General features: G+C 47.0%; 2 protein-coding genes across 4 annotated transcripts; one reads left to right on the forward strand and one right to left on the reverse strand.

Annotated features, from left to right (window-relative positions):
* Nucleotides 1-2,796: 2,796 nt before the first annotated feature.
* LOC127299062 (probable calcium-binding protein CML14) lies at nt 2,797-3,624 on the forward strand. The gene has a single exon (XM_051328953.2). It carries the CDS (start codon nt 2,942-2,944, stop codon nt 3,464-3,466), a length of 525 nt encoding a protein of 174 aa, XP_051184913.1. The 5' UTR covers nt 2,797-2,941; the 3' UTR covers nt 3,467-3,624.
* Nucleotides 3,625-7,436: 3,812 nt separating this feature from the next.
* Nucleotides 7,437-16,045, reverse strand: LOC127299061 (serine/threonine-protein kinase 54). 3 transcript variants are annotated; one of them, XM_051328946.1, is made up of 6 exons: nt 15,537-16,045; nt 9,277-9,398; nt 8,516-8,712; nt 8,232-8,406; nt 7,963-8,097; nt 7,437-7,875 (listed from the first exon to the last, which is right to left on the reverse strand). In XM_051328946.1, exons 1-6 carry the CDS (start codon nt 15,796-15,798, stop codon nt 7,660-7,662), a joined length of 1,107 nt encoding a protein of 368 aa, XP_051184906.1. In that variant the 5' UTR covers nt 15,799-16,045; the 3' UTR covers nt 7,437-7,659. The 3 variants fall into 3 exon arrangements, with proteins under 3 accessions (XP_051184906.1, XP_051184908.1, XP_051184902.1); XM_051328948.2 differs by lacking the exons at nt 8,516-8,712; nt 9,277-9,398 and adding exons at nt 13,400-13,596; nt 14,071-14,192 and having other exon boundaries at nt 15,537-16,040; XM_051328942.2 differs by lacking the exons at nt 7,437-7,875; nt 7,963-8,097; nt 8,232-8,406; nt 8,516-8,712; nt 9,277-9,398 and adding exons at nt 12,419-12,772; nt 12,853-12,987; nt 13,117-13,291; nt 13,400-13,596; nt 14,071-14,192 and having other exon boundaries at nt 15,537-16,036.
* Between the last annotated feature and the right edge of the window lie 9,253 nt (nt 16,046-25,298).

Below are 25,298 nucleotides of genomic sequence, written 5' to 3' on the forward strand. Positions count from 1 at the left end.
AGTCACTTTGGAAGGCGGAGTCCCGAAGGGACTCCACCACCATGGCCGGCCAACCCTAGGGGGTGGAGTCCCAGGTGGACTCCACCTAAGGTGGCCGGCCACCCCCTCCCAAGGGAAGGTGGGAATCCCACCTCTAGTGGGAGTCCTAGCTTGGGTAGGTTTCATGTCATATGGAAGATTTTGGTTTGGGGTCTTATTCGAAGACTTGTAGACCAACTCTTGGGTGTTCCACCTATATAATGAGGACCAAGGGGAGGGGGCCGACCACCCCAACACAACAAGGTGGCCGCACCACCTAGATGGCCGGCGCCCCCCCTCTCCCCAAACCCTAGCCGCCCCACTCCTCCTTCTTCCCGCACGCTTAGCGAAGCTCCGCCGGGATTCTCCACCGCCACCGACACCACGCCGTCGTGCTGTCGGATTCAAGAGGAGCTACTACTTCCGCTGCCCGCTGGAACGGGGAGGTGGACGTCGTCTTCATCAACAACCGAACGTGTGACCGAGTACGGAGGTGCTGCCCGTTCGTGGCGCCGTGATCAAGATCTTCTACGCGCTTTTGCAAGCGGCAAGTGAACGTCTACCGCAGCAACAAGAGCCTCATCTTGTAGGCTTTGGAAATCTTCAAGGGTGAGTCTCGATCATCCCCTCGTTGCTACCGTCTTCTAGATTGCATCTTGGCTTGGATTGCGTGTTCGCGGTAGGAAAATTTTTGTTTTCTATGCAACGAATCCCTACACAAAAAGGCTCCGCCGGCGAATGTAACAGTGCTTTGCCTGGAGTTTGCTGGATCGGAGGTACTCGGTCGTGCACACCCATGCGTTTATTCCGACCGTTTGGTTCTGGAGGGAGCGGCGCGAAGCTCTTTTTCTATGTTGACATCAAGTGACTATGGATCCATGATGAAAGTCGGAAGAAGAGAATTTCATGAAGGCCGGAGGGGAGGACTAGCTAAGGGAGGTTCAAGTCTCCGTGCTGTTGAGGGGCTTGCTTGGTGTTCCAGGCTTCACAACAGCGGTATGAAAGTGGGGGCGACAACACAGGTGAAGTGCAGAGTCCTACCTTTCAGGGTGAAAACCTAAGGTCTGGCCTTAACTGGTTGTGTCTGGCAATGACCTTGGTGAGGCATTGTTTTGAGAGTGGGGACTATCTTCAGGGTGAAAACCTAAGATCTTTGATCGGGCGACGACGGTGTTTGAGCATTGTTCCCTTCTTGGAGGCGTCGTTTTTTTTGGAGAGTCTGTAATTCAGGGTGTTGTCATGGCGGTGGATGTATTGCTGTTGTTAGGCCCGAGATACTGTAGCGAGACTTTTGTTTCTTAGTTTTCTTTTCCTTTTTTTGGCTGTGTGCATCCGTAGTGCCATTAGGGTGGTGCGTTGTTGCAGAGGCTGGGTGTAATTGGTATCTCTTGATATTAATATATTCCCTTTATTGAAAAAAGTTGATACAGTGAAGAATGGTGGATTCTCGGCAACCTCATCATCTGTAATTTATGAAGATTGTAACATTCTGTGGAGTGGGTTTGACAATGTTTCGATAGAGTTCTGTGATAGGAAGGCCAATCAAGTGGCGCATGAGCTTGCTAGAGATGCTTACACTTCTAATACTTATTGCAATTGAACCAATGAACCTCCTAGGTTTATTATTAGCAAGCTCGCAAATGATGTAAATTTGTTATCTCATCAATGAAACATGACACATGGTGTTCTCTACAAAAGCTTTTAAGGTTACAAGTAGAGTGGCAAGCGCCCGTCCGGCACTAGTCCGGAAAAGACATGATTTAGGCAAAGGTGCGGAGATCCAAAGTAGAAATAACGAAGGGCGTGAGCAAATTCCGTACCGCCCGCATCTGCAACCCTAGTTACAAGCTACCCACAAGCATCGTGTTTTGCCCCGCAAAAAAAAAAAAAAAAGCGAATTCTAGCTTTCATGTTGATTCTAACAAAGACAATGGCCGGCGGGCATGGTGCTCGCGTCTTTGAGAACGCCCGCTTCAAATTTCCCAAGAGATGAACATGATAAGTGAGGCTACAGCTTCCGCCTACAACGGTGAGCATGGGCCCAATAACAAACTACCCCGATTGTGTAAAGATCTTCTGTAAAACTGTAATAGCTGATTTCGCAAGCCTAGAACCAAACTAAGGTGTGCCGCATGTGGTGAATTTGTTGTTATTCCTCGACTTTATCGATGGGATGCGGCGGATCTTGGTCTAAGGTAGCACGGGGACGTTTCCGGTCGACGTGCCATAACGACATGTGCCTCGCTGCTTATGGTGGGCTTGTTCATTGACTCACAAAATCTTACTGATGATGGTGCTTTTTTGTTGCCTAGTCGTCTCTTCCAACGCACTTGTAGGCTGCGTTGGAGTTCGGCGAGGCCGCTAGCTTCGAGGAGAAGTTTTTAGGATAACAATCTTTTCCTAGTTTGTCGGTTAGTTTTCACGTTTGTTTACGTATATAACTTGACTTTCTGTTATGTGATTGCTTTTAAAAATTGTTTATTTACACATATAACTTAGTTTTCTATTATGGAGTAAGAAAATACTTTGTTAGTTTCTGAGAAGTCACGCAAAAAAGTACAGTCTCAGTACTCACCCTCCTTTCAACTCAGGTCTAAAGATAACCTAAGAAAAGCAGTCTAAAAATAAAAATAAAGAGGTTACAACTTACTACAACTTACAACTTGCAAGCTGCAGGCAAAAGAAAGAAAAAAGCTTCTGTTATTTTACGCGCACGGCGCACCCACCCCTTCCATTTCTGCCATGCATGCACCCACCGACCCGGTCAGTGGTTACCCAGCACGCGTCTTCTTCCCGCCCGGTAATCCCTCCTCCCCTCCATAAATAACACCAAAGTCTCCTCCCGGCAAACCCACCGCCCAGTCTCCGCCGCCTCCTCCTCCTCCCCGCCGAACAAGTCAAAGATCCAGCCCCGGCGCTTGCGATGACGAAGCCCTCAGCATCGCCATCGCCGGCGAAGCCCGCCCCGACGCTGCGCGGGAGCCAGCTAAAGCAACTCCGCGCGCTCTTCACCCGCTTCGACATGGACAGCGACGGCTCGCTGACCCAACTCGAGCTCGCCGCCCTGCTCCGCTCCCTCGGCCTGCGCCCGACGGGGGAGGACTCGCGCGCGCTCCTGCTCGCCATCGACGCGGACGGCAGCGGCACCGTGGAGTTCGACGAGCTGGCGCTTGCCATCGCGCCGGTGCTCACCGCGCACGCGCCCAGGCTCGTCGACCAGGCGCAGCTGCTGGAGGTGTTCCAGGCCTTCGACCGCGACGGCAACGGCTACATCTCCGCCGCCGAGCTGGCGAGGTCCATGGCGAAGCTCGGGCAGCCGCTCACGTTTGACGAGCTGCGGAGGATGATGGCCGACGCGGACGTGGATGGGGATGGCGTCATTAGCTTCAGGGAGTTCGCGGGCGTCATGGCCCGCTCCGCGCTCGACTTCCTCGGCGTCCCCTGCTGACTGCCTGGCCGGTCGGATCTCCGGCGGTCTGGTTAATTAGGACTTCTTCTTGCTAATTAGGAATCTATCAATGTACCGCCGAAACTCACGGAACTTTGAACGGTTTGATTGATCAAGAATGTGTATAAAGTTTTGGATTTGATTGATCTGTTTTTTTTTTTTTTTGAAACTAGGCAAGAGACTTGCCATTCATTGATATAGGAGAAGAGAATGGCCAGTTTATGAGGGAAACTAGCCGAAAACCGATACAACACAACACAACACAACACGCCGGCCCCGGGGCCGCGCACCACACGAGCCGACGACCTAGCCACCCTAGTGGCCAAGGCCGACACCCTAAAAACACCTCAAAACACGACAAGGCGGAGGCAAAACACGGAGCCGCCGCTACGACAACCACGCCGACCCCCGGGGCCGCGCACCACCTAGCCGAAGACAAGCCGAGGACGAAACCGACTGGACAGACAACGCGAACAACAAACTTGCAGTGAGGGCCTCCACAGTGATGCCTCCAACAAGGGGAGCGACGTCCAAGAGCGCCGCCATCACCGGCAACGGCCGAGGCCGGTGCAGGGTTTTCACCCGGAGCACACCTAAACCGAAGACGTGTTCGCCTGACCGCCGAGTCGAGGGATCCAAACCGCTCGTCGACGCCGACAACCAACTCGCTCCACAGCACCCTCCGGCCGACGGAGCAACCAAGGCGACAGATTGATCTGTTTGATTGACTCGTTCTGTCGTTCCGTCGAGACTCCGTCATCTGAAGCTGCTATCGTGCTGCCGTGCGGTGCTCGCTGACGACGACGTTTTCGTGGAAGAACATGTCGTATGTGAACTGTGATCACCCGTTCTTGCCAATCAAGCTTGGTTTGTATTTTAGTCGAGAAATGTTTGTAGTGGAAGCACTAGTTGGGAGATCCGCCTGTCGCGCCGAGCAGAAGAGTCCATTTGCCGGAGCCACCGTCCAACCATGTGCGCCGCCCGCCACCGACCGGACCCGGAGGAGGATGAGCAACCCGGCCGATCCAAACGGCATTCATCTTTGGACTGGCTTCGAGGACAAAAAATAGACGACAACCCACAGGACACCAGGCACCAGCTATGCCTAGGAAGATGCACGGAACGTACGCGTCATCCGACATCCGTTCTGCCTCCACCAAAAAAAAAAAAAGGGCCAACATACTAATAATCTGCAGAAGAGAATCTTACGTATTACATCTGCCTTGTTGTTTAACATAAGCAATCGCGCCTCATGTCTTCTTTTAGGCAACTGATTGATTGTTAATTTGATCACGTATAATTCGCCAAAACCAAGACCAGGAATGATTCTTCGTTGTTATTTCTGGAATATTTCACGATGATGGATCCAGCCTTCAACTCTTGATGGGTACACTGACGGTGGTTATGGATGAGAGCGCAGTGATACTATCATTATCACTTGATGTTTTCTGCTTAATTTTGAAGCTCCACCCCGTCAACTCAACAATCATTAGTGGCTGGGTAGGGGTGCGTCCTGTGATCTTTTCAACGACGAGACGTTTTCATGTACAGGGCAGCATATTTATTCCATTCTCCAGCTTTCGTTACAAATGGGGAAAGTAGTTTTCCATAATTTTTTATAAGGTCAAGCCTCAAGAACACTTGTCTTATCTTATGAAAGCTGAAGCAGAGACGAGCTCCGCCTCCCTGTTTTGTCCGACGGCCAAGGAAATCCCCTGCTCCTAAGGTGTTTGGTCTTTAGAATGGAACAGGTATCATGGAACCTCTTCAATTTGAACTATGCCATTTAAAAAATTTGAGTTGTCGTCGACTTTATATATATACGCTCCAATATTTATCTTCAAATTTATGTTTGTCGAGTCAAGAATGTTGTTGTAAAATGGGATGAGAATGAAACGAAGATTTGGGCAAATGGGGTCCGCAATTGCCCATTAGATAACATGGAACCTCAAGTGCTCGGACATCTTTCAAATAGAAAAATGAGATGTCCAGTTGAGAGCTCAGCATTGGAGATATCCTTGGTGTTGCTTACATAATTGGGACCAGCAAGAAACACCCATTGTACTCAGAATTTTCTCCTGAATAATGAATGCTCAAATATATTCAAATTTCCCCAAGTTACTCATGACATTAAGATCCATGTTCCACAACAGACATTTATCTCACAAAGGAATAAACAATTTGGGTTTCGTAAGTAGTTTATGCTGACACAAGGAAACTGTTGAAATATTGGGCCCATTTTCAGTGGCCCAAATTAGATTTCAGTTTTTCCTATAAATCTCAAAGCCCACATAGTGGCAGTCTTGTGAGTTTGAGCCCAAGTTGGTGGCAGCTCACTAGGGAGTGGCAAGAGGTGGGAAGTTTAGTCCCACATGGAAAGTTGGGAGGAAGTTAGACCACCTTATAAGGTGGGTTGTTCCACCACTAGTAAGTGAGTGAGAATAGGAGTGCTACACGCGCGCTCCTCCTCCTCCTCGCTCGTCTCGACTCGTCACGACGCGCGCCGCGCTCGTGGCTCGTGGCTCGTGGTGAGTGGTGAGTGGATTGAGCCTCGAGCCGAGACTTTCCTTACTTTTTGCAGCTCAGGAAAACGAACAGAGTCCTAGACGGACGCGTCGCAGTTAGTCGGTCCGGGCCGACTCGAAACGTTCGTGCGACGTGGGCGTGGCCCACGTTGCCTAGGGTTTCCCGAGCCTATATAATCTCCTGCCCGGCTACCGCAGAAACACATCCAATACACGAGTTAGGGTTTCCACTTCTCTCTGCTTGCGCCGCCATCGTAGCCTACTCCATCCCGCGAGCCGACGTGCATCGGCGAACGGGAGAGCAGGTCTCCGGAACCGCTCGTCCTTGTGATCCTGTACGGGAGAGGGCGAATTAGGTTTTTGGGAAGCGCTCTGCGCGACTGCTCAAGCTCTTCATCACGGGTCGCCTTCCGTCCAAGTCGGGCGGTGCTGCCTACCGTCGTCTTCAACGCCATCTACTTCGACCCGTCGTCCCCGTCGTCAACAACGTTGTCATCAACAACGTTACTGCCGCGACATCATCTGCTACACCTCCACCGCCACCTCCACCAGATCGGTACGTGCGACATATCTCGATCTGTTTAGCGATGGATGCTTTACCGTTTGCGCTGCTGCTACTCATGTTGATTAATGCATCTAGTATGTTTGAGTTTCACATGTTGCTAGTTGCTGCCATCATGTTTTATATTCTGGAATTAATCATGGAAATTGTGCCTAATTATCCAACAGAAACAACCTGGCTTAGCTAAAATAGTACTGCACCGCAAATACGTGACAGGCCAACGGCGGTTTGCGCATACCGTGTGACGAGCTGGATCTTTTGACTTGCTTGCAGTTGCAGGACAGAAAAGATGGTTCAAGCTCAAGCAGGGAAGACGCGCGGAATCTACCCTCCGAATTCCAGCCATTCCGATGGGCCCTTTTCCGCCGCTTGGATCCAGAGCATGGTTGTCATTAGCAGGTCGAGATTATTTATCAGCAACACAGAATCTTACAGTACAGCTGCTTGTCTTCGTCTACATAAGCAATCGCGCCTCGTACGTCGTCCGTTTGTTAGGATGCGTTGCTGATTTGGTCACGTATAATTCTGCAAGCCAACCAGAAATGTTGGTGATGATCGATCCAGTCTTGATGGTAGTTATGGAAGCGAGACTGATCCAGTCTTTTGGTCGTGATTATCACTTGAGTGAGATGTTTAATTCTGCCTATTTTTGGAACTATGCCAGGTCAACCCAACAATCATTTAGTGGGCGGGGGTGCCTCTTGTGAACATGTCAACGGCGAGACGTTTTCCTGTACATGACAGCACCTTTGATTACCCTCTGCAATTTCCGTTTTAAAAGTACATTTTCTTAATTTTTGTTAAGGTCAAAGCCTCAGGAACACTAATTCTGAGAGCTGAAGCAGACTCTAAGCAGATCATGGTGACATGTCAGGTCAGCACATAGACGAACGAGCCGGTTCTTTGATTGATAAACAGACGGGGTTGACAGAGGAATATACATCAGAGGGGCTACCAAAGGATCACAAGCTTAGCTCCATTAACCAGTTTGCGTACCTTAAAACTAAACCAAATGCAATCAACTTACGCGAGCGAGCAATCTCCATGCAGAAAGAGAACTACTGGTCAATCCGCGTGCATGCACGATCCATCCATCCGTCGAGGGTTCAAGGGCCCCTATGCTTCCGGAAGCAGGAGAGGCAGCCGAGACCTCCTGGCTGATCCACGGGGATCATGCCCCCGCCCTTGGACGTGTCGATCGCCTCCAGCATGGACACCACCTCAGCCATCTCAGGCCGCTTGTCGGGGTTCGCATCCCAGCAGCGCTTCATCACGTTCGCGAAGGAGCTTGGGCAGCAGCGCGGGATCTCTGGCCTCAGGTTCTGGAGATTAGAGATTGTATTTGTCAAGTGTCCACTAGTTACAGAAATCAGCAAAGAAACATGCAGGGTGGAATTGCAGATTTGCACCTGACGAACAACAGCAGATGTGACCTCCGAGAAGCTCAAGTCTGCGTACGGCATATCGCAGCAGTATACCTCCCACAAACAGATCCCGTAGCTATAGACATCCCATTTCCTGTTGTAAGGGTTGCCATTGAGAACCTGCACATTAGGGGGGCGTAAGGCATATAACATGCAAGGTGGCTAGCATACACAAGGGGCTGTTTGACGCGGAAATGTCAGATTGTATGAGAACACAGCAAGACCAGTCACTGTCCGATAAAAAGATACAGTACCTCAGGTGCCATGTAACCCAAGGTGCCTGTTTCGCCTGTCATGTCGCTGGGATTTGCAGCCTCATGGCGAGCAACACCAAAATCCGCAATTTTTACTGTTCTTGTTTTGTCAAGAAGCATATTTTCAGTCTTCACGTCACGATGCACAATTTTCTTCGAGTGAAGATAACTTAATCTATCAGAGATTTATATGTCAGTATTCCTCAAATCAGCGAGAACTTTGGAATCTACTGGGAGTCAAAATTTATATTGCAGGACTGATGAGCATTCAGTAAAGTACTTACCCCCTGGCAAGGTCAAGAGCTATTTGAACCACAACTTTAAAAGCTAACTTCCTTCTTCTGTTCTTGATCAGAAATGTTTTTAGTGCACCTCCAGCAAGGTACTCAACAATAACACAGCAGACATTACTTGGCATGCCAATATTTCCATTTTCTGTCTGAATATTCAGATCCCTGGCACCCATTATAGCCCCTATAAACTGTACAAGAAAATCAAAGATGTTGTCAGGCCAACTTTTCATGTTTGATAATATGGTACAAAGGAATACATTTCAAGTATCTTAATGGTACAGAAATGAAGATAATAGAGACTCAATTCGTATGTAGCAATTACAAACAAAAAAAGGTGCAGAACAGCATGACAACTGACAAGTAAGATGTGAAAATATTGGTGCATGTGAACACTTCATTTTTTTACAGAAGTTAATACTATGCCTGCTTTGACAATAATATATTGGAAAAAATTAAGTGCACGGTAATAAGGCTGTTATTGTAGTTGCATATACAGGACTAACTAACAGCTTATCGATTTATTAGAGGAAACTAATGTTACAGTATGGGGCCAGTTAACAACATAGTTGCTGTAATGCACCCCGTACATCATTTAGACAGTAAGTATCATCAATCATAATAAGCTGCAGCATTGGAGATTCATTTCATTTAATCATCAGTAAATGCATCAAATGTTGCACGCCAAAACAGCAGAGCAGATTAACCAAATACATTTGAAGGAGGCCCAAAAACTTGTCCAAGCCAAATAGTACCTTAGTTACATTTGGATGGTCAAGCTTGTGCCAGACGGAGACTTCTTGTGAAAACGATGCTCTTACAGCCGTTATTTCTTGTTCTGACCTATGACCATCCTCTCCCCAATCAAGTAATTTCACTGAAACATAACCAGTGTCAACCATCGTCCATGTTTAAAAATGACAGTAGTAATAAGATGTTTCCACAATTCCATATCCGTAGCAAACTATTGCCCTAAACTTGGGAATTAAGAATTGATGTGAAAGGCTGGTGCGAGCATTGAGGAGGGAGACAGCAAGAGGACGGACAGGGTTATTATTTGGTACAGAAAATTTGTATTTCCTGTACTAGGATACTACCTAGTGCCCTGTTTGGGCTAATGGAGTAATGAGATAGCATTGTCTGGTATTGAAGTGCTTGCCTTGCAGTTGCAGGACAACGCATGCAATTTTTTGAAGCTTACACAGTCCAGATTTTTCCATGGGCGTTGAATTGATTTGTTTTACTGATAAAGAACAACTTGGGGATTGCCGAGTCAGGGGCAGGGGCGTAGGTGTGTTCAGCAACAGGGTGTGCATCTCCGTGCAGAATAACACTAGCTCCTTAACAACTTGCTAATCGACCATAACAAAATGCTTTCGTCAGTACTCAGTAGATGACTCAAGCATGAAGGGATTAGTGGTTTATGCTTTTACCATGTCTGCAAACCGCGCGTGCAGAGCAGCAGCTCCTTAACAAACTACTAATCGGCTACAACGGCAGGGTTTGGTCAGTACCCGGTAGATGATTCAGCATGAAGGGATTCCTCTTTTATGCTGTTGCCATGTCACTAAAAAAACACAGAAGTTTCTACTAGGCTGCATCGCTCGATGCTGCCGAGACGTCGACGCATTTGGCTAACCCGCGAAGCAAACTTAATTTTCGTTGCACCCAGAAACCGCATCTCTCTCTCACTGTTGTTGGCTTTAGCTCCCGCCTCCCAATGGATCACGCGAAACATGGCAGTGACAGGGACCGAGATTCACATGGAGCGATGCCAACTTGCGATGTCACGGGGAGCCCCCGTCCCGTGGACAGGGTAGGGCGGCGGTATCAGCTGCCCGCGACTTGCCAAAAGGGGAAATAAAGCAGCCGACGGGACGTTTTCATGCAATGGGGGCAGCATGTTCATTCCTTTCTCCAGCTTTCGTTAAAAATGGGGAAAGGACTTTTCCATAATTTTTTGTTAAGGTCGAGCCTTAAAAACACTTGTCTTATCTTATGACAGCTGAAGCAGAGACGAGCTCCGCCTCCCTGTTTTGTCCGACGGCCAAAGGAGCTCCCCTGCTCCTACGGTGTCCGGTCTTTAGAATCGAACAGAGATCATGTAACTTCTGCAATTTGAGCTATGCCATTTAATTTTTAGAGTAGTCGTTGACTTTACACATACACGCTCCAATATTTATCTTCAAATTTATGTTTGTCGAGTCCAGAATATTGTTGGTGTAAAATGGAATGAGAATGGAAAACAAAGATTTGGACAAATTGGGTGGGCAATTACCCATTAGATAACATGTTATTTTGTCAACCTCAAGAGAGGTTCGGACATCTTTCAAATAGGAAAATGAGATATCCAGTTGAGAGCTCACCGTTGGAGATATCCTTGGTGTTCAAATACATAATTAGGCCCAGCAACAAACACCTATTGTGCTCACAATTTTCTCCTGAATAATGGATGCTCAAATATGTTCAAATTTCCACAAGTTACTCATGGCATTAAGATCCATGTTCTACAAAAGACATTTATCTCAGAAAGGAATTCCTATTATGTTTGAATAAATACTAACCGAATATTGGATGCTCGGGTTGAGCTCAAATATTTCCCCCCTTTACTCGACCGTCAGCACATAATGGTTAATTTTCAGTAATTATCTTATTTTTTCAATGATTTCGTTTTTCTAGCATATTTGACACAAAAGGCTAATCTGTGTAGATTCATGTATTTTTGCTACAATTAAGTGCAATAGTTGGAGTTTTTGTTATGAATTTTCAAAAGTTCGGTTTTCTTGTTTTGTTATTGCGACCTGGTAAGCGCATGTCTCTGCAATTTACTCTTTGCTACGCCCTCTGTTTTATAACTGTTGTTGTGGTTTTATCTCAAATTCAGACGCATAACTTCGACAAAAATTTAAGAACAAAAGCGATAAAAACTCAAGAAGCTATCAGAGCACGCCTTAAGGTGATGTTGGAGGTCCAAACAAAGGGAATAGTTAAGTTATTGTTAATTTGTCACTGGTGAAAGTTTTAGAAGACAAATTACATACTTTGGGTTTCGTAAGTAGTTTATGCTGACACAAGGAAACAACCTGGCTTAGCTAAAATAGTACTGCACCACAGACCGCACATACCGTGTGACAGGCCAAAGGCGGTTTGCGCATGCCGTGTGACGAGCTGGAAAAATGGTTCAAGGCGAGTGGTTACTGGTTACACTGTCTTCCTCTAAACCAGCTCAAGCAGGAAGCCGCGCGGAATTCCAATGGAATTTTTTCCGCCGATCGGATCCAGACCTAGAAAATGCATGGTCGCCATTAGCTGATCGAGATTATTTATTCATCAGCAACAGAGAATCTTACGGTACAGCGGCCCTGTCTACATAAGTAATCGCGCCTCGTCCCGCGCTGATTTGGTCACGTATAATTCTGCAAACCTACCAGAAATGTTATTTGCTGATGATCGATCCAGTCTTGATGGTGGTTATGGATGAGCACGCAGTAAGACTGATCCGGTCTTGGCCGTGATTATCACTTGAGTGAGCACCGGTATCAGCCTATCGTTATCACTTGATGTTTCTGCCTATTTCTGAAACTCTGCCAGGTCAACCCAACAATCATTTCGTGGGCGGGGGTGCCTCTTGTGATCTTGTCAACGGTGAGACGTTTTCCTGTACAGGACAGCACCTTTGATTTCCCTCTGCACTTTTCGTTTTAAAAGTACCTTTTCTTAATTTTTGTTAAGGTCAAAGCCTCAGGAACACTAATTTTCTGAGAGCTGAAGAAGACTCAGATCATGGTGACATGTCAGGTCAGCACAGAGAAGGCATAGACGAACGAGCCGCGGTTCTTTCGTTAACAAACAGACGGGGTAGACAGAGGAATTTACATCGGAGGGGGGCTACCAAAGGATCACAAGCTTAGCTGCATTAACCAGTTTGCGTACCTTAAAACTAAACCAAATGCAATCAACTTACGCGAGCGAGCAATCTCCATGCAGAAAGAAAACTACTGGTCAATCCGCATGCACGATCTGTCCGTCGAGGGTTCAAGGGCCCCTGTGCTTCCAGAAGCACGAGAGGCAGCCGAGACCTCCCGGCTGATCCACGGGGATCATGCCGCCGCCCTTGGACGTGTCGATCGCCTCCAGCATGGACACCACCTCGGCCATCTCAGGCCGCTTGTCGGGGTTCGCGTCCCAGCAGCGCTTCATCACGTTCGCGAAAGAGCTTGGGCAGCAGCGCGGGATCTCTGGCCTCAGGTTCTGGGAATTAGGGAGATTGCATTGTCAAGTGTCGACTAGTTACAGAAATCAGCAAATAAAGAAGCATGTTAGATTTGCACCTGTCGCACGACAGCAGATGTGACCTCTGAGAAGCTCAAATCTGCGTACGGCATATCGCAGCAGTAGACCTCCCATAAGCAGATCCCGTAGCTGTAGACGTCGCACTTCCTGTTGTAAGGGTTGCCGTTGAGAACCTGCACATCAGGTGGCGATAAGGCATATAACATGCAAGGTGGCTAGCATACGCAAGGAACTGTTTGATGCGGAAATGTCAAATTGTATGAGAACACAGCAAGACCAGTCACCGTCCAATAAAAAGATACCTCAGGTGCCATGTACCCCAAGGTTCCTGTTTCGCCTGTCATGTCGCTAGGATTTGCAGCCTCATGGCGTGCAACACCAAAATCCGCAATCTTTACGGTTCTTGTTTTGTCGAGAAGCATATTTTCAGTCTTCACGTCGCGATGCACAATTTTCTTCGAGTGAAGATAACTTAATCTGTCAAAGATTTAGATGTCAGTATTCCTCAAATCAGTGAGAACTTCGGTAGCTACTGGGAGTCAAAATTTAAATTGCAAGACTGGTGAGATGCAGTAAACTACTTACCCCCTAGCAAGGTCAAGAGCTATTTGAACCACAACTTTAAAAGCTAACTTCCTTCTCCTGTTCTTGATCAGGAATGTTTTTAGTGCACCTCCAGCAAGGTACTCCACAATAACACAGCAGACATTACTTGGCATGCCAATATTTCCATTTTCTGTCTGAATATTCAGATCCCTAGCACCCATTATAGCCCCTATAAACTGTACAGGGAAATCGAAGCTGTTGTCAGTGCAACTTTGCATGTTCGATAGTATGGTACAAAGCAAGAAATTTCAAGCATCTTAATAATACAGAAATGAAGATAACAGAGCTTCAATTCGTATGTAGCTATTACACACAAAAAAAGGTGCACAACAGTATGACAACTGACAAGTAAGATGTGAAAATATTGGTGTATGTGAACACTTCATAGGGGCTATTACAGAAGTTAATAGTTAATGGATTTATTAGTGGAAACTAATGTTACAATACAGGGCCAGTTAACAGCATTGTTGCTGTAATGCACCCCGTACATCATTTAGACAGTAAGTATCATCAATCATAATAAGTTGCAGATTGGAGATTCATTTCATTTTATCATCAACAAATGCATCAAATGTTGCACGCCAAAACAGCAGAGCAGATTAACCAAATACATTTGAAGGAGGCACAATACTTGTCGAGCCAAATAGTACCTTAGTCACATTTGGATGGTCAAGCTTGTGCCAGACGGAGACTTCTTGTGAAAACGATGCTCTTACAGCCGTTATTTCTTGTTCCGACCTATGACCATCCTCTCCCCAATCAAGTAATTTCACTGAAACATAATCAGTGTTAACCATTTTCCATGTTTAAAAATGACAGTTGTAGTAAGAGGTTTCCATTATTCCTAGCAAACTATTGTCCTAAATTTGGGAGTTAAGAATTGACGCGAAAGGCTGGTGCCAGCATTGAGAGGGAGATAGCAAGAGGAGGGACAGGGTTATTTGCTACAGAAAATTTGTATTACCTGTCCTAGGATATAGATCGACAACAGGATACTACTTAGTGCCCCGTCTGGTCTAATGGAGTAATGAGATAGCTTTGTGTGGTATCGAAGTGCTTGCCTTGCAGGACAACACATGCAAATTTTTTCAAGCTTACACAGTCCAGGTTTTTGCATGGGTGTTAAATTGATTTGTTTTACTGATAAAGAACATCTTGGGGATTGCAAAACGAAACGAACCCTAGTCAGGATCAGAGAAATAGGTGAATGCTTGCTGACAAGCGTGGGTGGCACGAGTCATTCAGTAACAGGGTGCGGATCTCTGCACAAAGTGCGTACAGAATAATAACTCCTTAACAACTTGCTAGTAATTGACTATAATAAAATGCTTTCATCAGTACTCAGTAGACCGAGACAATTCAGCATGAAGAAACTAGTCTTTTATGCTTTTGCCACGTCTGCAAACCGTGCATGCAGAGCAGCAACTCCTTAACAAACTACTAATCGGCTACAACGGCAGGCTTCGGTCAGTACCCGGTAGATGATTCAGCATAAGGGGATTATTCCTCTTTCATGCTGTTGCTATGCCACTCAATTACATCCGTGGATAAGCTCAATCTGGTGACAAACGAAAAAAACACCAAAGCTTCACTTCATACTGCTAAGACGTGGACACATTTGGCTAACCCCCGAAGCAACCTAACTCTCATCGTTGTTGTTTGTTCGCTTTGGCTCCTACCTCCCAATGGATCACAGGAATAAGGCCAGCGATAAGGACCGAGACTCACATGAGCGATGCCAACTTGCGACGTCACGGGGAACCCCCATGGACAGGGTAGTGCGGGCGGCCGCCAGAAAAGGGCAGCGCCGTCAGCTCCCGCGACTTGCCGAAAGGGGAAATAAAGCAGCCGACCGACAGGTAGCAGGTGGGCGGCACCCGTCCGTCGGCGCCGCCGCGCCGCCGCGGACATTCCGTCGAACAGCGTGCGTGCGGGCGTGCGGTGGACATTCCGCTAAGACATGACTGTTACTAGTGGCGACCGGCATGGGCGCGGACAGTGAATGGGGGACTGGACTGGACTGGACTGGATCACTGGACTGAACTGGAGGGGAGGGGAGGGGATTGAGTGAGAGTTTATGGAGCGAGCGAGAACGGGGTGTGGGTTAGGGACGGACCGGCGACGTCGATGCCGTCGTAGAGGCCGCGGTGGACGGTGCCGAAGGTGCCGCGCGCGATGACGCCCCGGACGACGAGCCTGGCGGGGTCGGCCTCCCAGTCCTCCCTCCGCTCGGGGGGCGCCTGCTCCCCGCGCGGCTGCGGCTGCGGCGGCTTGTCCATGGTCCATGCGCGCGCGAGGTGTCGCTCGAGCTGCTCGTCCAGGGTCTTGAGGTCGATCTGGTCCGCCCGCACGAACCCGCCGCCGCCGTCATCCTTCATCTTCCGCTTCGCTCAGCTCAGAGCTCAGAGCTCAGAGCTCAGAGGGTTGGCGAATCTGGCGCGCGAAGCAGCTGCTGCTGAGTGTGGTGAGTGTGGGTGGCGCGGCTGGGAGGCTAGGTGGCTAGGAGGCGGAGGTGGTGGAGGATGGGCATGTGAGTGAGCACAAGCACATGGGGTGCCGCCGAATGGCGACGGCGGAGGGGTGTCGTGTCGCGCGGCGGGGGCCCGGCGGCGCGTGCTGGATTTCCTTTCATCTCACCTCTACCGGGGTTTTGGGTTTTATCCCTTTGTTTAGGGCATCTCCAGCGGCGGGACGTATTTCGGACGCCTAAATTGTTCGCACGCGTGCGTCGCCTAGCGGACGGGGAAATGGTCGTGTGTCCGTTTACGTCTGGGGTTGGCTCCAGCGGGGCGACGTATTTTGGGCGCAGACCAGAATTCAAAAAACGATGAAATAGCGTCGACTTTGCACGAAATTACAGCCGCAAATTGAGGGTTGAAACAAGTTCATCACACTTTGCAGCTCGTACGGCGCAAAGTGGAGCAAAAGGGGCACGACAAGGCCTGAACAGCAATAAAAAAAAAGTCCAAAAGGAGGCCAAGGTGCTGGGCGCATGGCGCCGGCGCCGGCGATCAGGCGTCTCGCGCGCGGATTTCGGCGCGCCTCTTCATGAACCATGTCCTGGTGTCGTCGTCGACGCCGCTCAAGTCGGCAAGCATGATCCTTGTGTCTTCTGCACGCAATTTGGCCTCGGCGTCTGCATTTTTGGCCTCGATGTCCAGCCTTTGGACATCGAGGACCTCCTTGGCGAGGTTCTGGTAGATGGCAGTTGCGGCCTCTTTTTCCAGACGCCTCTTCTCGTCCCTAGCAGCCATGGCGGCACGGTTGTCGGCCATTATCTTCTCCATGCTCTGCGTGAAAGCAATGGCCTGCGCCTCCCGAACGAGACCGGCCTTGGTAGCCTTGTGGCCTCGTGGACGAGGTGGAAGGACTGGACGACCTTGATCGTCGTCTTCGCCATCGAGGTTGACCGCTGTCCCATTCCTCACAGCTTCGTTGTAGGCCGCAAAGCTTATCATCCACTTGCTGTTGTCTTTGAGCAGCTCCCAACAATGGACCATATGGAAGCCCTTCTTGTGCGTCGCCCTGAACTTCTGCAAGGCGCGGGATACCTGCAATCATAGCCGCCAATGATGTACAATGACGCAAATTGACGCAATGACGCAAATTGTGTAGAATGATGATGGTTGTATCGTGTTTATCACTGTCATGACGCCAGTGCCGCTTACGGGGTTGTTAATAGCATGTTCAACCGCCGAGCAGAACTTGGCAGTCTCTTGTTTGATGTAGTTCCATCTTTTCCGGAGGGACTCTTCCGTCCGAGGGCCTGTGATATGGTAGGGCGGGTGCATCCTGGTCTCGTTGTACTGCTGCAAGACCTTGGCCCAATAGACCTTACCCTTTTGCTGGGCGCCATTGATACAATCTTGGGTCGTTGCCAGCCACGCTTCACACAAACACTTGTCCTCGTCGTCGATGAAGCCTTGTGTCCCGCGGCTCTCCCCCTTCTTCTTGGTGGCAATGTCCGTGGGGATAGGCTGTGTTGGCGTGTCGTCGAAGTCGTCCACGCACACGGGTGTTGGCTGCGTCTACTGGGTGCCGAACAGCCGTGCGGTCTCGATGTCCTCCGCATCTTGCGTCTGCTGGGTGCCGAACAGCCGTGCGGTCTCGATGTCCTCCGCATCATGCGCGCCTGTCCAGGCCCGATCATCGCGAACGAAGCCGCCGCCGTAGATAATTTCCTGGATGTCTGAATCATGGCGGTCCTTCCAATAGTCCTACGAACGACCGGACATCAGATGCATGATACAGGGCACTCGCACACATTAACAGAGCTCACGTACCGGGTCGTCCATCTGTAGGATAACGTTGCATAGAAAACAAAAAATTTCCTACCGCGAACACGCAATCCAAGCCAAGATGCAATCTAGAAGACGGTAGCAACGAGGGGATTATCAAGTCTCACCCTTGAAGAGATTCCAAAGCCTACAAGATGAGGCTCTTGTTGCTGCGGTAGACGTTCACTTGCCGCTTGCAAAAGCGCGTAGAAGATCTTGATCACGGCGCCACGAACGGGCAGCACCTCCGTACTCGGTCACACGTTCGGTTGTTGATGACGACGACGTCCACCTCCCGTTCCAGCGGGCAGCGGAAGTAGTAGCTCCTCTTGAATCCGACAGCACGACGGCGTGGTGTCGGTGGTGGTGGAGAAATCCGGCGGAGCTTCGCTAAGCGTGCGGGAAGTGGATGAGCGGGGCGGCTAGGGTTTGGAGAGAGGGGGGCGCCGGCCACTAAGGGGTGCGGCCACCTTGGTGGTTGTTGGGGTGGCCGGCCCCCTCCCCTTGGCCCTCATTATATAGGTGGAAGCCCCAAGTGTTGGACTACAAGTCTCCGAATAAGACCCGAACCCAAAACCTTCCATGTGATAGGGAAACCTACCCAAGGTGGGAATCCCACTTGGGGTGGGATTCCCCCCTTCCATGTGGGGGGGTGGCCGGCCCCCTTTGGGGGAGTCCACTTGGGACTCCTCCCCCTCTAGGGTTGGCCGGCCATGGAGGTGGAGTCCCTTTGGGACTCCGCCTTCCATAGTGGTTTCTTCCGGACTTTTCTAGAACCTTCTAGAACCTTCCATAGAACCTTCCGGATCATTTTAAATCTCATAAAATGACTTCCTATATATGAATCTTATTCTCCGGACCATTCCGGAACTCCTCGTGATGTCCGGGATCTCATCCGGCACTCCGAACAAATATTCGAACTCCATTCCATATTCAAGTTCTACCATTTCAACATCCAACTTTAAGTGTGTAACCCTACGGTTCGCGAACTATGCGGACATGGTTGAGTACTCACTCCGACCAATAACCAATAACGGGATCTGGAGATCCATAATGGCTCCCACATATTCAACGATGACTTTAGTGATCGAATGAACCATTCACATACGATACCAATTCCCTTTGTCACGCGATATTTTACTTGTCCGAGGTTTGATCATCGGTATCACTCTATACCTTGTTCAACCTCGTCTCCTGACAAGTACTCTTTACTCGTACCGTGGTATGTGGTCTCTTATGAACTCATTCATATGCTTGTAAGACATTAGACGACATTCCACCGAGAGGGCCCAGAGTATATCTATCCATCATCGGGATGGACAAATCCCACTGTTGATCCATATGCCTCAACTCATACTTTCCGGATACTTAATCCCACCTTTATAACCACCCATTTACGCAGTGGCGTTTGATGTAATCAAAGTACCTTTCCGGTATAAGTAATTTATATGATCTCATGGTCATAAGGACTAGGTAACTATGTATCGAAAGCTTATAGCAAATAACTTAATGACGTGATCTTATTCTACGCTTAATTGGGTGTGTCCATTATATCATTCATACAATGATATAACCTTGTTATTAATAACATCCAATGTTCATGATTATGAAACTAATCATCCATTAATCAACAAGCTAGATAAGAGGCATACTAGGGACTCTTTGTTGTTTACATATCACACATGTATCAATGTTTCGGTTAATACAATTATAGCATGGTATATAAACATTTATCATAAACATAAAGATATATAATAACCACTTTTATTATTGCCTCTTGGGCATATCTCCTTTAGTCTCCCACTTGCACTAGAGTCAATAATCTAGATTACATTGTAAGGTACCTAACACCCATGGCATTCTGGTGTTGGTCATGCTTTGCCCTAGGGAGAGCTTTAGTCAACGGATCTGCTACATTCAGATCAGTGTGTACTTTGCAAATCTTTACTTCTCCATCTTCGATGTACTCGCGAATCGAGTGGTAACGCAGCTTGATATGCTTCAGCCTCTTGTGTGACCTTGGTTCTTGTGCATTGGCGATGGCACCCATGTTGTCACAGTAAATGACTAGTGGGTCCAATGCACTAGGAACCACACCGAGCTCTACAATGAACCTCTTCATCCATACCGCTTCTGATGAAGCCTCTGATGCCGCTATGTACTCTGATTCTGTTGAAGACTTCGCCACCGTGCACTGCTTCGAGCTTGCCCAGCTTACTGCAGCACCATTCAATATAAACACGTACCCAGACTGTGACTTAGAGTCATCAGGATCAGTGTTCCAACTTGCATCGGTGTAACCACTTACAACGAGCTCTTGGTCACCTCCATAACAAAGAAACATATCCTTAGTTCTTTTCAAGTACTTCAGGATATTCTTGACCGCTGTCCAGTGTTCCATTCCTGGATCACTTTGATATCTGCTAGTCAAACTAACAGCATGTGCTATATCCGGTCTAGTACATAGCATGGCATACATGATAGATCCTACTGCCGAGGCATAGGGGATATTACTCATCCTTTCTCTTTCTTCTGCCGTAGCCGGTCCTTGAGTCTTACTCAAGACCTTGCCTAGTAACATAGGTAAGAATCCTTTCTTACTTTCGTCCATTCTAAACTTCTTTAGAATCTTGTCCAGGTATGTACTCTGTGATAGCCCTATTAGGCGTTTTGATCTATCTCTATAAATCTTGATGCCTAATATATACGATGCTTCACCAAGGTCTTTCATTGAAAAACTATTATTCAATTAACCTTTTACACTGCTTAATAGTTCTATATCATTCCCAATCAATAATATGTCATCTACATATAATATCGAGAATGCTACGAGCTCCCACTCACTTTCTTGTAAATACGAGGCCTCTCCATGACCTTTGTATAAACCCGAAGTCTTTGATCACCTTATCAAAGCGTCGGTTCCAACTTCTTGATGCTTGCTTCAGTCCATAGATTGAACGCTGAAGTTTGCATACTTTGTCAGCATTTTTAGGATCGACAAAACCTTTGGGTTGTACCATATACAACTCTTCCTCAATGTCTCCATTAAGGAACGCCGTTTTGACATCCATCTGCCAAATCTCATAATCGAAAAATGCAGCTATTGCTAACAAAATCCTCACAGATTTTAGCTTCGCTACAGGTGAGAAAGTCTCATCGTAGTCAACTCCTTGAATTTTTCGGAAACCTTTTGCGACAAGTCGAGCTTTATAGACAGTAATATTACCATCAGCATCTGTTTTTCTCTTGAAGATCCATTTATTCTCGACAGCCTTTCGGCTATCAGGTAAGTCTACCAAAGTCCATACTTTGTTATCATACATGGATCCCATTTCGGATTTCATGGCTTCTTGCCATTTGTTGGAATCTGGGCTCATCATCGCTTCTTCATACGTCGCAGGGTCCTCATCATTGTTATCCACAATCATGACATTTAGACAAGGATCATACCAATCAGGAGTGGCATGTTCCCTTGTCGATCTGCGAGGTTCAGTAGTTTCCTCGTTCGAAGTTTCATGATCATTATCATTAGCTTCCTCTGTTGCCGGTGTAGGCGGTACAGGTACAACTTCGATCTTGCGCTACTCTGATCAACGAGTATAGATTCATCAATCTCATCGAGTTCTACTTTTCTTCCAGTAACTTCTTTAGTGAGAAATTCTTTCTCAAGAAAGGTTCCGTTCTTAGCAACAAAGATTTTGCCTTCGGATCTATGATAGAAAGTGTACCCTATAGTTTCCTTAGGGTATCCTATGAAGACGCATTTCTCCGCTTTGGGTTCTAGCTTGTCCGGTTGTAACTTCTTTACATAGGCTTCGCAACCCCAAATTTTAAGGAACGACAGCTTAGGTTTCTTATTAAACCATAATTCATACGGTGTCGTTTCTACGGATTTTGATGGTGCTCTATTTAAAGTGAATGCGACTGTCTCTAATGCATAACTCCAAAATGATAACGGCAAATCAGTAAGAGACATCATAGAACGAACCATATCTAAGAGAGTTCGATTACGACGTTCGGACACACCGTTTCGTTGTGGTGTTCCCGGCGGTGTCAATTGTGAAAGTATTCCGCATTTCTTTAAATGCATGCCAAACTCATAACTCAGATATTCACCTCCACGATCAGATCGTAGAAATTTAATCTTCTTGTTACGTTGATTTTCTACTTCACTTTGGAATTCCTTAAACTTCTCGAAAGTTTCGGATTTATGTTTCATGAAATAGATATACCCATATCTACTCAGATCATCTGTGAAGGTTAGAACATAACGATAACCACCGCGCGATGCTATGCTCATTGGTCCGCACACATCGGTATGTATGATTTCCAATAAGTCAGTAGCTCGCTCCATCATACCAGAAAATGGAGTCTTAGTCATTTTTCCCATTAGACATGCTTCGCATCTATCAAGTGACTCAAAGTCAAGTGATTCAAGTAATCCATCGGTATGGAGTTTCTTCATGCGTTTCACTCCAATATGACCAAGACGACAGTGCCACATATAAGTAGAATTATCATTCAATTTAATTCGCTTAGCATCAATGTTATGTATATGCGTATCACTACTATCGAGATCTAACAGAAATAAGCCATTCTTTTCAGGTGCTCGACCATAAAAGATATTATTCATAAAAATAGAACAACCATTATTCTCAGACTTGAATGAATAACCGTCTTGCATTAAACAAGATCCAGATATAATGTTCATGCTCAACGCGGGTACAAAATAACAATTATTTAGGCTTAAAACTAATCCCGAAGGTTGATGTAGAGGAAGTGTGCCGACAACGATCACATCGACTTTGGATCCGTTTCCAACGCGCATCGTCACTTCATCTTTCAGTAGTCTTCGTTTATTCTTTAGTTCCTGTTTCGAGTTACAAATATGAGCAACCGAACCAGTATCAAATACCCAGGTACTAGAACAAGAACCAGTGAGATAAACATCTATAACATGTATATCAGATATACCTTCTTTCTTTTTCTTGACAAGGCCGCTTGATACGTCCAAAACGTATCTACTTTCCCGAACACTTTTGCTATTGTTTTGCCTCTAATTTGTGTATTTTGGATGCAACTAACACGGACTAACGCTGTTTTCAGCAGAACTGTTCTGGTGTCTCGTTTTTGTGCAGAAATCCAACTTTCGGGAAAATCCTCGGAATTTATGCAGAAGGCCCTATTTTCCCAGAATACTGACGGAGCCAGAAGGACAAATCAAGTGGAGGCCCGAGGGCCCCACACCATAAGGCGGCGCGGCCTAGGGGGGGCCCGCGCGGCCCTATGGTGTGGCCCCCTCGGCCGGCCTCCGACGCCCTCCTTCGGACTACTTATTCGCCTCGACCTAAAAACGCACGGAGAGAAGTCGAAGTCGCCAGAAACCCTCCAGAACGCCGCCACATCGCGAAACTCCGTCGCGGGAGCCAGAAGTCTCCGTTCTGGCACTCCGCCGGGACGGGGAATTGGAGGAGATCATCGCCGCCATCACCGCCAACGCCTCTACATCAACCAGCCATGTTTCCCCCATCCATGTGTGAGTAATTCCCCCGCTGTAGGCTGAAGGGGATGGTAGGGATTGGATGAGATTGGTCATGTAATAGCATAAGATTGTTAGGGCATAGTGCCTAGTGTCCGTAATTGGTACTTTGATGATATTGTTGCAACTTGTTATGCTTAATGCTTGTCACTAGGGCCCGAGTGCCATGATCTCAGATCTGAACATGTTATTGCTTCATCAAGATATTCATTGTTTATGGTCTTACCTATAAGTTGTATACACATGTCGCTGTCCGGAACCGATGGCCCCGAAGTGACAGAAATCGGGACAACCGGAGGGAATGGTAGCGATGTGAGGATCACATGTGTTCACGGAGTGTTAATGCTTTGCTCCGGTACTCTATTAAAAGGAGTACCTTAATATCCAGTAGTTTCCCTTGAGGCCCGGCTGCCACCGGCTGGTAGGACAAAAGATGTTGTGCAAGTTTCTCATTGTGAGCACGCACGACTATATATGGAACACATGCCTATTGATTGCTTTGTACTTAGACACCGTTTTATTATTATCTGCAAATGCCCTGCTATGATTGTTACATGAGTTTCTCTCATCCATGCAACGCCCGTCATCCGTCCCCGTGCCTACAGTATTTTAATCCTGCTGTTTACTAAAATCACTACTGCTTTCTTTGTTACTCTGCTGCTGTTATTTCACTACTGCCACTGCTATAAAACTGTTACCTACCGATAAACCCTTGTGAGCAAGTCTGTTTCAGTGCGGCTGAATTGACAACTCCGCTGTTAAGGCTTCCAAGTGTTCTTTGTCTCCCCTTGTGTCGAATCAATAAATTGGGTTTTACTTCCCTCGAAGACTGTTGCGATCCCCTATACTTGTGGGTCATCAAGACTATTTTCTGGCGCCGTTGCCGGGGAGCATAGCTTTATTTGGAAGTTCACTTGGATTAATATTGTTCGCTGCAAATTCTCCATCATGGGTAAACCTCGCGATACTAAGATCGCCATATTACCATCCACTACAAGAAAAGGTACAATTCTGAGTACCTCTGCTGCTCTTGATTCACCATCTGTGATTGATAAACTTGTTTCACCGCCGCATGCTTCAAATGCGGGTACTTCTGCTGAATCTGAAAACTCTCATAATATTGATAATATTTCTGCTGTGCTTGATGATAGTGGTTCATTGGGATCCTTTCTAGATGCTACAATTGCTAGGTCTAGACAAATTGAAAATACTGAAACTCCTAATGCTACTACACTGTTAATTCACCTGAACTTGATTATTTTAGTGATGATCCTGATGAAGATTATGTGGAGCTTAATGATGATTTTATTGAAAAATGCAAATCTACTAATGATGCAAGAAAAATTAAAAAGTTGCTTGCGAGAACATGCCGTTAGATATAAACTGTCTCCCGATCCTAAATTTGCCACATCTCCTATAAACATTAGGGATAAAGATTATGATTTTTCTCTTGATCTATCTCATATAGCTATTGTTGAGAAAACACCTTTTTGTGGTACTTGAAAAAGAGAGTCTTTGTTGAACACATGACTGAGTTATCTACTCTTAGTAGCTTATTTTCTGATGATGTCAAGATGCGTACTTACTTTGTTGCTAAAATCTTTCCATTCTCATTAAAGGATGACGCTAAAACTTGGTATAATAATTTGCCACCTAATTCTATTAAAAGTCCAAAAGAATTGCTTGATGTTTTCTTCCGCAAATATTTTCCTGCTAGTGCTCAACATATTGCTTTGCAGAGAATTTATAATTTTGACCAGGGAGATGAAGAGAAATTGCCTGAGGCTTGGGCGAGATTTTGCTCTCTTATTAGAGCTCAGCCTGACCATGATTTGGAAAAGCATGATTTACTTGATATATTTTATAGTGGACTAACCATTGAGTCTAGGGCATACCTGGATAGTTGTGCTGGTTGTGTTTTCAGGAAAAGAACTCCGGATGACGCTGAAGAATTATTGGCTAAAATAAGCCGGAATCATGATGATTGGACTACGCCAGAACCAACTCCAACACCAATATTGAAGAAGAGGGGTATGATTAAATTGAATGATGAAGATATGAG

This window comes from Lolium perenne, chromosome 1 (assembly GCF_019359855.2).
Source record: "Lolium perenne isolate Kyuss_39 chromosome 1, Kyuss_2.0, whole genome shotgun sequence".
Lineage (NCBI taxonomy): Eukaryota > Viridiplantae > Streptophyta > Magnoliopsida > Poales > Poaceae > Lolium > Lolium perenne.